The 15,210-nt window shown below is 49.5% G+C and overlaps 1 protein-coding gene across 4 annotated transcripts in view; it reads left to right on the top strand.

Annotated features, from left to right (window-relative positions):
- Positions 1 to 15,210, top strand: part of PISD (phosphatidylserine decarboxylase) — a 78,460-nt gene that overhangs the window by 51,857 nt on the left and 11,393 nt on the right. For all 4 annotated transcript variants that reach the window (XM_070762433.1, XM_070762434.1, XM_070762435.1 and 1 more), the window contains exons 4-6: positions 9,726 to 9,962; positions 10,545 to 10,683; positions 13,878 to 14,024. In XM_070762433.1, the coding sequence (XP_070618534.1) occupies positions 9,726 to 9,962; positions 10,545 to 10,683; positions 13,878 to 14,024 (523 nt within the window). The remainder of the gene's footprint in view (positions 1 to 9,725; positions 9,963 to 10,544; positions 10,684 to 13,877; positions 14,025 to 15,210) is intronic.

The raw sequence follows: 15,210 nt of genomic DNA, 5'->3' as shown, positions 1-15,210 counted from the left end.
GAGGTGGGGCATCTCAGTGGCGGCGGCTTGGGTTTGTAAGGTGAAAATAGTTTGGGAGAAGAGGCAAAAAAAAAATTAAACCCCAGGTTTGTATCTCAAAAAGTTTGTATGACGAGGGGTTTGTAAGGCGAGGTATCACTGTAGTTACTGGGGAAGCCGGCAGGAGGTCACACCTGCTTCTGCTTCTCCCAAGGGCCCCTTGATGGCATCGGGGATCTTCTGCCCAGACCCCATAGTGCCCAAGCACAGCACCCACCCATCGGCAGCACCTGCCCTTTTGTTTCCATTCTGGAGCACTGGCCCACAGTGCCAGCCCACCTGAACTCCATATCATGAGCCGGGGTGGTGCAGCAGGTAGAGTGCAGTACTGCAGGCCACTGAAGCTGACTGTAGATCTGTAGGTCAGCAGTTCAGATCTCACCACCGGCTCAAGGTTGACTCAGCCTGGATTGTGGGGGGCAATATGCTGGCTTTGTGCTATTGCTGACATGTTGTAAGCCGCCCTGAGTCTAAGGAGAAAGGCGGCATAAAAATTGAATAAATAAATAAATAAATAGTGCTGCTCATGGTACTTGCTCGCAATCTGTTGTGGCTGCCTGTAGCACCTGCCTATCTACTCCTAGCTCCGCCCCCCTGGCTTGCTTGTCTGGGATGCAGATCGCACACTCCAGTCACATGAGGTCCTTGCTTAAGGAACGGTGTTGCCTGTCCATTGCTTTTGCTAAGTCAGTGATGGTGAACCTATGGCACAGGTGGCACGTGGAGCCATATCTGCCAGCACACAAGCCATTGCCCTAGCTCAGCTCCAACACCCATGTGAGCACTGCCCAGCTGATTTTCAGCTTGTAGGGAGGCTCTGGGAGGGCATTTTCAGCTTCCGGAGTGTCTCCGTGGGATGGGAGAAGCCGTTTTTGCCCTCCCCAGGAGCCAAGGAAGCCTCTGGCGCCTGGGGAGGGTGAAAAACAGGCCTATCAGGCCCACCAGAACTTGGGAAACGGGCTGTTTCTGGCCTACAGAGGGCCTCCAGGGGACAGGGAGGCAATTTTCGCCCTCCCCAGGCATTGAATTATGGGTGTGGGCATTCGCGCAGACACGATAGTGTGTGCGCATCCGTTTTCGGCACCTGAGGGGAAAAAAGGCTCGTCATCACTGTGCTAAGTGATGCAGTCATGTGCCTTGTGAAATAAGGGCTCTTGCCTTGGGCAGGACCTGGAGACCCCAAGATCCCTTCCAGCCCTACAATTCTATGACATGGCAAGGCAAAGTATTACATGGCCAGTACACACACACACACACACACACACACACACACACACACTCACAGAGCAGTCAAAGCAGATGACAAGACCTGGCAATAGCTACGAGTAGGAAAGTGAAGAAAGAGACAGAGGGTCTAATTCTGGACTCACAAGACCAAGCCATGAGAACAAATACATAGAAATTGAGATGAAAGCAACAGGTCGAAGTGACATCATTGCAAAGAAACTAAAAAAACAGTGGAGCACCTGGTTAGCTGCTGCAAGATCGCCCAGACTGACAACAAGCAAGGACAGGGCAAAGTGGCAACAACGGTGCATTGGAAGATCTACAAAAAATACCCTTTGCTTGCAAGCAAGAACTGGCAGGACACAAAATGGACAATAACAGAAAATGAAGAAGCTAAAGTGCTTTGGGACTTTAAAATTCAAGCCAATATCTTCCGGACAACATCCCAGGTTTAACAACTGTTGATGAGAAAGACAAAAACAGTATTCATTTTTGCAGTACCCAGAAACAGCAGAATAGAAGAGAAAGAACTGGAGAAAATCACAAAATTTTCTAACACATAATAAAATCTTGGAAATAAAAGTGAGACAACAATGGCAAAAGAAAGCAAAGACAATACTAGTAGTAATTGGTGTCCCGGGTGCGTCCTCAAAACATCTCAAACACCATCGGCATTGACAAAATGCCCATCAGTCAATTGCAAAAGGCAGCTTTATGTGTGAGAATACATTTGACACCATGAAACAACTTCTGCCTATCGCAGCTCCTTGGAAACGGCCAGTTGGGTGGACAAAAGGCCAAACCCAGCCTCACCGTCTGTCTGACTGTGTGACCCACCGTAATTTCTTAAATTTGTATGCCGCCCAATTCTCAACGACTCAGTGCCCACATTGTTGGACGTGTCTCTTCTTCTGATGAATTGCAACAGGCAGAAAAGTGGAAGAGAACAATGGCAGCCAGTGTAGTTGCATAAAAGGCCCAGTGAAAACGAGAGCGTCAAAATGAATCGGTACAGAAAACAAAAGAAAAAAAGAGCACAAGAGCAAGGGGGGAGGGAATGGTTCAGGGTGGTGCCATTAATGTTTGGAACGGCTGAAATTGGCAAAGGGTGCAAAATCCCACAAAAAGCGTTTCCAAAAAATAAGTTAAAGAATAACGAAGGAAAAGTGTCTCTGAGTCCTATTTTGGCTCCTCCATCCCCAGCCACAGGAGACGTATTCCACTGGCTGATCCTGGAAGCAGAATGAAAAGGCAGCACCAAAGCTTGAGCCAGTCAGAGCCATAGAAGTTTGTTCCAAGGATCTACTACTCTTTCAGTAAAATAATATTTTCTAACGTTGCTTTTGATCTTTCCCCCAACTAACTTCAGATTGTGTCCCCTTGTTCTTGTGTTCACTTTCCTATTAAAAACACTTCCCTCCTGGACCTTATTTAACCCTTTCACATATTTAAATGTTTCGATCATGTCCCCCCTTTTCCTTCTGTCCTCCAGACTATACAGATTGAGTTCATGAAGTCTTTCCTGATACGTTTTATGCTTAAGACCTTCCACCATTCTTGTAGCCAGTCTTTGGACCCGTTCAATTTTGTCAATATCATTTTGTAGGTGAGGTCTCTTCTCTTCCTCTTGCAGTGGCTGGCCAAGGAAGCTCTTTAGCCGCTCACCCGGGACATGAAAGCCCCTCCGTGGCCCCTCTCGGTTCCACATTGCAGTCAATCCAGAGCGCAGTAAAGGTGGGGAGAATGGAGACCAGCGTCCTTAGGTGGATTCGAACTGAGCTCAGTAATCAGAGTTTAAAAGCAAGGGAAGGAAAATCCCATCGGGAGCACAGCTGCAGGATGGATCTTAGCAGAGGTCTAGTGAAATTGGGAGATGAATCACCAGAAAGAAGAGAATGTCCTTATTCGGCCGTCAAGGCAATTGGATAAAGGGTCATTATTAAATCTGTGTGCCAGGCTGCAAGAAATGGGCAAGGCCCTGGCAAAGGCATCATTGGCTGTTTTGTCTGCTGGCAGTGAGCTAAACACACCTGGGTTTAGAGGTTGGCGTATCTCCCTTACATAAACGGAGAGCAAAGCATTATGTGCCTCCAAAGGAGATGCTCTTCAATGAAACAGTTAGTAGATAATAGGCCGAAGCAAGGGTGCAGCCCCTGCCACAGCAGCCAGCCTGAGCTTAAGGTCCTTCCTGGGATGCATCTGGCTTCAGTGCCATTTGGATCTCTCCAAAGTCCAGTGCAATCTAATCCTGGACTGAGAGTCCACAAGATGCCAACTCCTATCCTGGTTTGTGGCTTTGTTGCCTGTGGCTCACTCTAAATGTAAGACATGCCCTTCCTACCTGTAGTATGATTGCAACCAACCCAGAAGTCCCAGAGGGCTCTACAGGGACTCTCCTCCATGGTGGAGGTGAGATCTGCCGCCGTTCGTGCCAATGAAGCCAATCCCTCATTTTGCCACTCCTACTCGCCTTTTCACCAGCCTGCCGATTTTACACAGAAACGTGACTCTCATTTGCATAGGATGAGTGTCTTCGGATAAACCAGCTAATTTTGGAACCTCAGGAATCACGAGAGCGAATGCTCCCGAAATAGCAGGATTCTTGCTTTCAGATCTGTATTCCCACGCGGTCAGAAACAAACAAGAGCGTTAAAAACTTGACACGGACTTCAAAATAGCAGAAAGGAGCATGTGATTCCTGCTCGAATATATATATCTCCTCTAAAGGAATTCCTTTCAGACAGCAAAGCATAGGAGAGGCACAAGAGACGCCAGTGGAAATCAGTTTTAGCTGGATTTTAAATGCTGGAGCTAGTCCCTAGAGAAGGCAATCCACATTAGAGGCCCATGCGCAATAATTAATTGAAACCCTGAGGAAACTGAAGCGCATCTCTTAGAGACCTAGTCTGCTTGGTTCTAGAGGTTTTGGGTCATTATTTTTAAAAATCTGTGAATAGTAATGGTGGCTGATTGCCTTGTCTTAAAAAAAAAAATCAGTGTCTTGAACTTAGTCTTCTTATACAGTGGTACCTCTACTTATGAACTTATCATTCCGTGACTAGGTTCTTAAGTAGAAAAGTTTGTAAGAAGAAGAAATTTTTCCCATAAGAATCTATGTAAAAGCAAATAATGCGTGCGATTGAGGAAACCACAGAGAGGGTAGAGGCCATGGTTTCCTCCCAGGAGATTCCTAAAGAGGCCCCTGGAAGCTTCTGCCCATCTTTTCCGGCCCTGTTTCCTCCCAGGAGATTCCTAGAGAGGCCCCACGGAGGCTTTCCCCTGCCTTTTCTGGCCCTGTTTCCTCCCAGGAGATTCCTAGAGAGGCCCCATGGAGGCTTCACCCTGCCTTTTCCGGCTCTGTTTCCTCCCAGGAGATTCCTAGAGAGGCCCCACGGAGGCTTCTCCCTGCCTTTTCCGGTTACAGTTTCGGAGGCTCGAGTTTGTAAGTGGAAAATGGTTCTTGAGAGGAGGCAAAAAAATCTTGAATACCCGGTTCTTATCTAGAAAAGTTCGTATGTAGAGGCATTTGTAGGTAGAGGTACCACTGTATGTGTGTTAGCAAAATATAAGCTAACTTTCCCAATCTTAGCAGTTCAGGCAGTAACAGCTGTTACTTGTTCGTTCAGCAGTAGAAGATTGAAAAATGGCTCCTGCTTAGAAACCTTAATTTGCTGTTTGTAGATGCCATTTGGCCCCCGGCAATAAGCTTCTTAGTGGCACCACCAATGCCTTTATCTTGGGTAACCGATGATCAGTTTCTCCTTAGTGCGGAATGAGGGCTCAAAGGCTCTGTTTAGACTGCTTTGCACAGCGGGTGGGGTACCTGCTGTGCCCCCGGTTTAGAGTGCAGGTGTGCTAGCATGCATGTATGTGCCCACACCCCTCCCCTCCCCCCATGCATGCGCACCCCCACCACTGTCCCCGCACATGCGCACAATCACCCTCATCCCCTCGCATGTGTACAGGCCTCGTGCATGCATACAGGCCTCACTGAAGCCTGCGATGCGGGAAAAACATCCAAACCAGATGTTCTGAAAAACGCACGTCCGGTTTTGCTGTTGTGCTGTTTTTGGCACTCGGGAGGGTCCAGGGAAGCTTCCCTCAAAAGTCCGGAGGGCGAAATGGCCTTCCCCAAGGCTGGAAATCATCTGGCTAGTGTGCGCATGTGTGCTGGAGCTGACATAGAAACATAGAAACATAGAAGTCTGACGGCAGAAAAAGACCTCATGGTCCATCTAGTCTGCCCTTATACTATTTTCTGTATTTTATCTTAGGATGGATATATGTTTATCCCAGGCATGTTTAAATTCAGTGACTGTGGATTGACCAACCACGTCTGCTGGAAGTTTGTTCCAAGGATCTACTACTCTTTCAGTAAAATAATATTTTCTCATGTTGCTTTTGATCTTTCCCCCAACTAACTTCAGATTGTGTCCCCTCACCTGCCCTCCGATACGGCTCCGTCTGCCATCTCTGGCACGCATGCCATAGGTTCACCATCGTGGGTATAGGATCTCCTAGACTAGACTAGAAGACCTCCAAGGTCCCTTCCAGCCCTATTCTATTCTGAGACCGTGAGATGTTTAGGGGTTTAAGGCCTTCCTGAGCCTGGCCCCCCTTTTGGTCAGGGTCTATCAGGTGAGTAGGCAGGTGTTACACCTTGACGATACCTGATTGGGACAGAAGGTGTCCTTTTTGGATGCTTCCTCCCCTCTCTCCTTGGAAGTTTCATTATTTTGTACTAGGGCTTGCATGTTCTACCAAAACCCGACTATGGAGAGTGTTTGCTGCATAATTTCATGAGGCTTGTGGGCTGTAAATCTATAGGGGAGCAACCATCCCATTTCGCAGGAGGGCTCAAGCAGGGAATTAGTCTGGATTCACTTTGTAAATGCAAAGTTGAGATATACACCCCCACCCCAAATGCCTTTGAGCCTTATTTAGTCTTTCCCAGGCACTAAATAGTCTGGGGAAGATTCCTGTATTATTGGCAGCTAACGAATAAAGTTCTTCTGACCCAGCCTTAGCAGAAGCAAGAAACAGACTCCTTGTCCCGAAAAAAACCCTTCTTTATTTATCTCCTGTGAATTAATGGCATTCACACACCAAAAAGTCCACACAAGAGTCCTTCAAAGAGTTAACTGCAGTAACAGACCTTATCAGTTCCTTGAGATAATTGCAAGGCCTTGAGTTCCCAGCCACACAGCTGCAAATAAACTTCTGAGACACCCGAAACACTATGAGCCAAATCTTCCAAAATCAAAACCGTTGTCTCCAGAGGTGGGATGCTAAGGTGGAACGGTGAGGTGTGCTTGCCCCTGTGGCTCTGAGGACTAATGGATTCCAGCACTTGGGCAGGTAGTGAAATCACGCACAGACATGCAGGCGTGCCACGGAGGTGCTAGTGGACACACAGGTGCTAGCAGAGTCCAGCACAATTCTGCTACTGCACCAGGTAGCGAAATTGTGCATGGACAAGTAGGGGCGCCATAGGCGCCCCTGTGTGTCCGTGTATGATTTCAATACCTGCCTTGATGCAGTAGCAGAATTGCGCTGGACTCCCTTAGCACTCAGAGCCACGGGGGCGAGCACAGTTTGTTCCAAGCATCTACTGTACTACTCTTTCACTCAAATAATATTTTCTCACGTTGCTTCTGATCTTTCCCCCAACCTTCCTCAGATTGTGCCCCCTTGTTCTTGGGTTCACTTTCCTATTAAAAACACTTTTCTCTTGAACCTTATTTAACCCTTTAACATATTTAAATAAATTTCAATCATGTCCCCCCTTTCCCTTCTGTCCTCCAGACTATACAGATTGAAGTCATGAAGTCTTTCCTGATAAGTTTCACGCTTAAGACCTTCCACCCTTTTTGTAGCCCGTCTTTGGACCCATTCAATTTGATCAATCTCTTTTTGTAGGTGAGGCCTCCAGAACTGAACACAGTATTATTCCAAATGGGGTCTCACCAGCGCTCAATACAGCGGGATCACAATCTCTCTCTCTTCCTGCTTCTTAGACCTGTAGCTATGCAGCCAAGCATTCTACTCGCTTTCCCTCCCGCCTGACCGCACTGTTCACCCATGTCCTGAGTTGTTCTCCTCTCCTAACTGCTCTGGGCATCCGCGTGTCTGGAACAGGCCCCAGTTGTGGTTCTTCCTCCCCACTGACCTAGGCTTCCATAGACAGCTGCCTCTCTGGTGGCTGGGAAACGTCAGACAGCCCCGGCTCCGGCTCTGCTTCCAAGGGACGCAGGCAGGGGTGGGGCAGCAGGCAGGACGGGGTGGAACGCAGTTCCATTGGCGGAAATGAAGATGCATGCACAGTTCCAGCTGATTGGCGGATGTCACTTCCTGGATTACTGGTCTGGGCTCGGCTCTCCTTTTTTCCCCTGCTGCTGTTGCGCTCCTTGCTTTTTCCCTCTTTCTTCCTTCCTGGCGTTGGACGAGCTTCCCTCTCTCCTGCCCAGCTCCCCTCCAGCCTCACACAGCCACCTCCCGCCTGAGGTGCAAGCAGAAGGTGTGGGTGGAAGCGGCACTGGCAGCATTTATGCTTCTGGCAGCACCTGTTCACCTGAGGCGGGGGCGCAACCCAGGAAGGAGAGCATGGGAAACGCGAAGCAAATTGTCACCCCAGCGAGCGACACTGGGAAGGTTGTAAGTCAAGGACTTAACAGTTCGCTTGAACAATGATGATCGTTCAAGCCACTCCCACCAGGTCAGATGGCCAGCAATCACTCCTACCCAGTCACATGACCATTAAGCCACACCCACAAAATAAGCCACACCCACAGTGTGGCAGTAAAGATTTTGGCTGCCCATTACTGGATGCAGGGCATCCATCGGAGCCTTCCCCAGAACTGGCCCCTTTTCTTCCCCCACCTGTTCCTCATCCGAGTCTACCCCCAGCTCCACCGGCAGCTGGCAGGCCACAACAATAGCTGGCTTATAAGTGTGGGTTTGGTGGTTGATGTGGATGTGGTTGTTGGGGCTTGTCGAAATCAGGTTCCAGGTGGAGAGGCTCCCTTTTATTCTGAGACTGGGAGGTTCAGGTGTTTGTTCCTTGCCAGAGGTGCCAAGGGGGCCTTCAGGGAGGAGGGGAAACTCCAGCCTTGCCATGCTCCTTCCCGGCCTCTTCTCTCCCGCGGTTACCACTTGATCCACCAGGACCAGTGTAGGAAACCTGTCAGAGGACCCAGAGCTTCTGTTGGCTGAGCTGGATGGGCCTTTTTCGACTTTGGGGCAGAAGGGGAGGGGAATTTATTTAGTAATTTATTAATTAGGTGTCTATGCCGCCCTTCTCGAGATGACTCAGGGCGGCATACTGCATTAAATATAACAATATACAAGAAATTTAAATAACTATGAAAAGTTTACTAAAAAATTGCATTGGTCAAGGAAAGAAGGGCCGATTTCTTACTCCTGGTAATTGGTCTGTGGTTTTTGCAGTCTCTTGGTTCTAAACCCAAAGGCAGAAATGTCAAGTAATGATTCATGGCTGCCAGTTGTATTGGTGGTTATTGAAACGGATGTCCAAGTGATTGGTTGAGTCTGTTGGTTGAGGCAGGCAGGGTTCCCCTGGGTCCCATTTATTGGGGGTCCAGGGAAAGGGAGGATCTTGCCTTCTCTTTCTGCTCAAGATCCCTGTGGACAGCTGGGGGGCCACTGTGCGACACAGAATGCTGGACTCGATGGGCTTTGGCCCAATTCAGCAGGGCTCTTCTTAGGTTCTTAATATTCATGGTCAACAGGCTGCAATTCTTAGCCATCAGTGATGAAGTGTTTCCATTGCTTTGTGCAGGTAAAATGGGCTCGTCCCAACTCTGACCTCTTCCTCATAGACTCCTAAGGATGTGAAGGCAGAGGATGCTCTGGAATGAGCAATGGAAGAGCGCAGAGCCCTTCGCATTTCCTTCTGGAAAGGGTTAGAGATCGGGCTGGGGAGGGCAGCCGATGGAAGGGGGCTTTTGACCTATTAACCGCCACCCCTGAATCTCTCAAGGAAACCCTGGGAGGGTTGTTGGCAGAGGCTGCAAAGGGGTCTTGACCTACCTGGGGAAAACCTGTGACCCGCATAGAGGCCTCTTTGTGCAAAGGCCTTGCCCATCCTACCCCATCCCTCCTCAGAGCTCCATGGAGAGAGCGGGGTTCTGGCTCTGGGCTTCTTTTTGTTTTGGTCTTCCGTTCAGTCGTGTCTAATTCTCCGAGACTGCTTGGACAGAGTTCCAGTTCAATCCAAGGCAGATTGTGTTACTACAACAGACCCGTCTCGGGGGTCCATCCCAGCCGTCCCAGTTGCAGTATCCCAGGAGGGAGGGAGGTCCCTGCTCCTGATCTGAAACCATTACTTTGTGTGTGTGTGTGTGTGTGTGTGTGTGTGATTTCTCTCTCTCGCCGCCCTCCAAATTGCAGGTGAACCTTGTGGCCCGGCTGACCCCCTGACCCCCTCCCTCTCTCTCTAGGTCTCCCTGTACAAATCAGTGCCCACCCGCCTGCTCTCCCGTGCGTGGGGCCGGCTGAACAACATGGAGCTGCCCACCTGGCTGCGCAGGCCCGTCCTCGGCCTCTACATCTGGACCTTCGGGGTGAACATGAAGGAGGCGGCTGTGGAAGACCTCCACCACTACCGGAACCTGAGCGAGTTCTTCCGACGGAAACTGAAGCCCCAGGCGCGGCCCGTCTGCGACCGGCACAGCGTGGTCAGTTCCTGGGGTCAAAGGGCAGCTGCTCTTATCCCTCCTCTCCCATTTTGGGATGGGGAGGCTCTAGAAAGCCTTTTCAGTTGCCGTTGCTTTAAGGCTGCTTCTTTCTTTGGGTAGGTTAGTTTGATGGTAGAAGTCAGTGATGGCAAACCTATGGCACAGGTGCCTCAGGTGGCACGTGGAGCCATATCTGCTGGCACGCAAGCCGTTGCCCTATCTCAGCTCCAAGGTGCATGTGTGTGCTGGCCAGCTGATTTTTGGCTTGCTCAGAGGCTCTGGGAGGGCGTTTTTGGCTTCCAGAGAGCCTCCAGGGGGTGGGGGGGGGACATTTATCCTTCCCCAGCTCCAGGGAAGCTTTGGGTGCCTGGGGAGGGCGAAACAGGATCCTACTGGACCACCAGAAGTTGGGAAAAAGGCTGTTTTTGGTCCTCCAGAAGGTGGAGGAAGCTGTTTTTACAGGCACTGAATTATGGGTGTGGGCACTCTTTCGGCACCCGAGGAAAAAAAGGTTCGCCCTCACTGGTATAAGTGGGAGGGGACATGGCATTTGGCTTCTTTTGACTCTTTTCTCCTCTACAGATCAGCCCTTCGGACGGAAAGATCCTCAGTTTTGGGCAGGTGAAGAACTGTGAAGTGGAACAAGTGAAAGGCATCACGTATTCCCTCGAGTCCTTCCTGGGTCCCCATGGCAGTCACGAAAACTGCCAAAACAACCCAAGTAAGTCTTCCCTTGGAGCTGCAGAATCGTTCCTTTTCCTACAGTTTGCTAGCAGGGCAGAGGGTGGTAGCCCTGCTGAACGTGAGCAGCCCTCTCCCTTCATGGACGGCCTTTGAAGCACCCTCAGAAGGGTGAATTGCACCAAGGCAAGGCAGGCAGCCTCCACTCGCTCCCTGGAAACATCAGGAGGTGTTAAGGAATAACTTGGGTTATTGGGTTTGGAAACTTCAAATCATCCAGAATGCAGCCATATGAGCTGTCATGGGCCTTCCAAGGCATGCCCATGTTTCTCCAGCACTCCGTGGACTGAATTGGCTGCCGATTGGTTTCCGGACACAATTCAAAGTGTTGGCTATGACCTATAAAACCCTTCATGGCATCAGGCCAGATTACCTGTGGGATTGCCTTCTGCCCCATGAATCCCAGCGACCGGTCAGGTCCCACAGAGTTAGCCTTCTCCAGGTTCCGTCATCCAGACAATGTTGTTTGGCGGGGCCTAGGGGTAGAGCCTTGTCTGTGGGGGCCCTGGCCCTCTGCAATCAGCCCCCCCCCCCAGATTCGCACTGCCCCCACCCTCCTAGCCTTCCTCAAGAGTCTTAGGCTGCATCTAAGCCACCAGGCTTGGGGTCAGTAGACCCTAGCCCCTTGGCCGACAAGTGCAGTATGTCTTGCTGTGTGAATGGGAATGAATTATTTTAAATGTTTTTAAAGATTTTTAGCTATATTAATTGGATTTTTAGATATGTGTACTGTATATTGTTTTGATACGTTGTGAGTCCTTATCAGAGCTTGTATTTGCGGAAACTAGCCTCTTTGTGACCAAACAGCAAACAAGTCCAGCCAGCCCACCAACCCAACCAGCCAGCCAGCCACAGACCAGTAAAAATGGAGTTGAAGTCTTCAATTAAACACAGCAGCAGTAGGAAGTTGTGGAAAAATATATTTACTTCTTTATACTACTACTACTGTACTACTACTGTCTATACTATACATACAATAAGCTAGTATCTTACTAGTACCTTGCTACAACTATCTTAGTTCAATAACTCACAGGAACCAACTTTTACAGCGTTACAGCTTCTTCAAAGCATACTTCCACGAACAGCAACAGCACACAGCTAACAGCAAACAGAGAGAAGCAGACAGAGAGAGCAGGGAGTTCTTGCCTATTTAAATACTTTTCACATAATTACTAGGTTGCTGCAGGCTCAGCTGCCTCTGAATGACTCTGCATTCTCAACAGAGGTCTACTTTCTGCATTAGGATATTACCCAGGGATTTTTAATTCCTGACAGTCCTCAGAGAGCAGTGGCACATAAACCCAGTGAATTAATGAATGAATGAATGAATGAATGAATAAATGAATGAATGAACAAACAAACCAGGGGCCCTTGGTATCTGCTCCAACTGCCCCCTTTTGCTCAGCGGAAGAGGCAGCACCGGGGTCCAGGGGCAAAGGCAGCCGTGCCTGTGCTGTGGGAGAAGGCCCTGCCCCTCAGGACCGCCATGCAGCCAGGAAAGGGAGGGAAGCCCATCCCCAAGGAGAAGCTCGCTGCCTTTCTCTCTGTTGCTCCTTTGCTCTGCTTGTCCTTTGAGGAGGCCAACTCCTTCCTCGTCCTTCCTATGGGGTAGGCAGGATTGAGAGGCGGTCCTGGGCAGACATCCGGCCACTGCCCTGCCCTCGGGGCCTGCTCTGTGGCCAAGGATGACCAGATCTCTTGTCAGAAGACGTATCTCCAGGGTAGATTTTTCAGAAGCCAAGTTTGCCGTGTTTGGTGCCCCAGTGGGCTGTTTGGCTCCTAACCCCTCACTTGCAAGGGGTAAGTGGTGTTCTGTAGCTCAGTCCGATGGCTTCATGTTTAATACACTGCTCAGAAAAATAAAGGGAGCCCTCAAAAAACACATCCTAGATCTGAATGGATGAAATATTCTCATTGAATACTTTGTTCTGTACCAGGTTGAATGTGCACAACAGCAGGTGAAATTGACTGTCCATCAGTGTTGCTTCCTAAGTGGACAGTTTGATTTCACAGAAGTTTGATTGACTTGGAGTTATATTGTGTTGTTTAAGGGTTCCCTTTATTTTTTTGAGCAGTGTATATAATTTGAAGGGGGGAAGGTGCATACTGGTGCAACCACCACTGTTGGTTCACTTCTGGATTTATAGCAGCTCAACATCTGCATTCCAGCTTTGCTTTGGAGTTTCTCCACTCAATTCAATTCAATTTATTAGATTTGTATGCCGCCCCTCTCCGTAGACTCGGGGCGGCTCACAACAATAATAACACAATATATAACAAATCTAATAATTAAAAGTCATTAAAAAACCCTTATTAAAAAGAAAACATACACACAAGCATACCATGCATAAACTGTATAGGCCCGGGGGAGATGTCTCAGTTCCCCCATGCCTGGCGGCAGAGGTGGGTTTTAAGAAGTTTACGAAAGACAAGGAGGGTGGGGGCAATTCTAATCTCCGGGGGGAGCTGGTTCCAAAGGGCTGGGGCCGCCACAGAGAAGGCTCTTCCCCTGGGTCCCGCCAAACAACATTGTTTAGTTGACGGGACCCGGAGAAGGCCAACTCTGCGGGACCTAACCGGTCGCTGGGATTCATGTGGCAGAAGGCGGTCCCGGAGATATTCTGGCCCAATGCCATGAAGGGCTTTAAAGGTCATAACCAACACTTTGAATTGTGACCCGAAACTGATCGGCAACCAATGCAGACTGCGGAGTGTTGGTGTAACATGGGCATACCTAGGGAAGCCCATGATTGCTCTCGCAGCTGCATTTTGCACGATCTGAAGTTTCCGGACACTCTTCAAAGGTAGCCCCATGTAGAGAGTGTTACAGTAGTCGAACCTCGTGGTGATGAACCTCCATGTCCCCAATAAGGCCATAAGCAGCAGTAGATGCTCTGCAAACCAAATTGTTGCAAGAAAACGCTATTTCCCAGCCTCCAGGGACATTTAGACTTACCTTCTTTTTAAAGCTGTGGTATGGCCTTTGCACGGGTCCTCCTCCCATCCAGATGCCTCTCGCTCTGGGCTGTGCCCCCCTTCACATGCAGCGGAGGCCAAGATCAGCCCTTAGCTTTTGTTGAAGGAGTGGATTTTCTGAAATGCTGGATCAAGAACTAGGCCGCTTTGCAGTTCTTTCCCAGAAAAACCTTCCTTCCCTCTGCTGCTCTCTTCCAGCTCCCTGTTGCGAGTCCTTCGAGAAACAGTTGGTCACAAAAGACAACAACGAACTCTTCCACTGTGTGATTTACCTGGCCCCTGGAGACTACCACTGCTTCCACTCACCCACCGACTGGAAGGTCTCTCATCGGCGTCACTTCCCAGGTAGGTTTCCTTCCCACAGGTGGGAGAGCCAGCAGCTCTTCACACACTGACATTGGACCACAGAACAAGGGAAACATCACTCCTTCTCCAAGCACTGCTCAGGAGCCCCCTTCCATCAAACTGCTTCTGTGTTGGGTAACCGTATTTCTCGTAGTATAAGACACACCTTTTTCCTTCCTAAGAGGCTGAAAAATCAGGTGCGTCTTATACTCTGAATGCAGCTTTTCTTCCCCCCCCCAAGCCCTAACTAGGTGCTAATTATTTTCCCAGCTCCTACCTTGTAGGCTCTTTAATTGTTACTGTCTGCCAAGAACGTTTTCCAAGCCCTAAAGTCTTTGCAGAGGTTTTTTCATTGCTCTACTTGCTCTAAATGTTTCTTTCTCCAATGCACTTGCAAGGAGAATCCAACGTGGGTAATTCTCCAGTCTCATTGGAGGGACTGAGTTTTAATTTAAACATTATGCAGGTACCGCCCCCTAGCCTACCAGTCATCAAAACTCAGTCGCAGTAATGGGACATTTTTTGAGTTTCTCCTCATAAGTATTAGTAGTTATATATGAATAAATACTGTGTGTTTGTTTTTTTCTGAGTACTAATGCTTTTCTTTATTCCTTTACTTGTTTGCAGGTTTTTTCGTGTATGGATTGGCTTCTCCTTTACAGCAACGGATCAGGCCCTCCGAGGGCTCTGTCCGTTTGACTGTGGCGCCCTGCCCCCCCCCTTTTTGGTTCCATGGCATTAGCGCTCACGAGGACCGGAGCGCAGCCGTGGGGGGGGGCATTAAACTAATAGGGCGACCAGGCTCCCGGCCTCCGAGGTCGCGCCTGGGGATAGGAGACGGTTGCCGCCGGAAAGGGCCTGCCCCGCCCGGCGAATAATACCTCAGCCGAAGATCCGGCGACCAAAAGGAAGGCTGCGCTTTAAACGCAGAGCAAGCCCCATGGAAGGAAGAGTTGGTTATTGGGGCCCTGCATAACCGCAGAAAGCAGCCTTCGGGTAAAACGGCGGGAGCGGCTCTTGAGTTTCCCGCCGGTTGCCATGGCAACGGCGCGGCGGCCATTTTTGTTTGGCCGGTAGCTGTCAATCAAGAGGGGTGAGAGGAGCGAGGAACGCTCCGAGACAACCCGCCCCCCCCGTTTACCCAGCAACACGCAGCCGCATTGAGGTCACAGCCTCATTGCTTTGT

Source organism: Erythrolamprus reginae, chromosome 10 (genome assembly GCF_031021105.1).
Source record: "Erythrolamprus reginae isolate rEryReg1 chromosome 10, rEryReg1.hap1, whole genome shotgun sequence".
NCBI lineage: Eukaryota > Metazoa > Chordata > Lepidosauria > Squamata > Dipsadidae > Erythrolamprus > Erythrolamprus reginae.
Note: the sequence above shows the minus strand (reverse complement) of the source record. Positions and strands in the feature narration are given on the sequence as shown.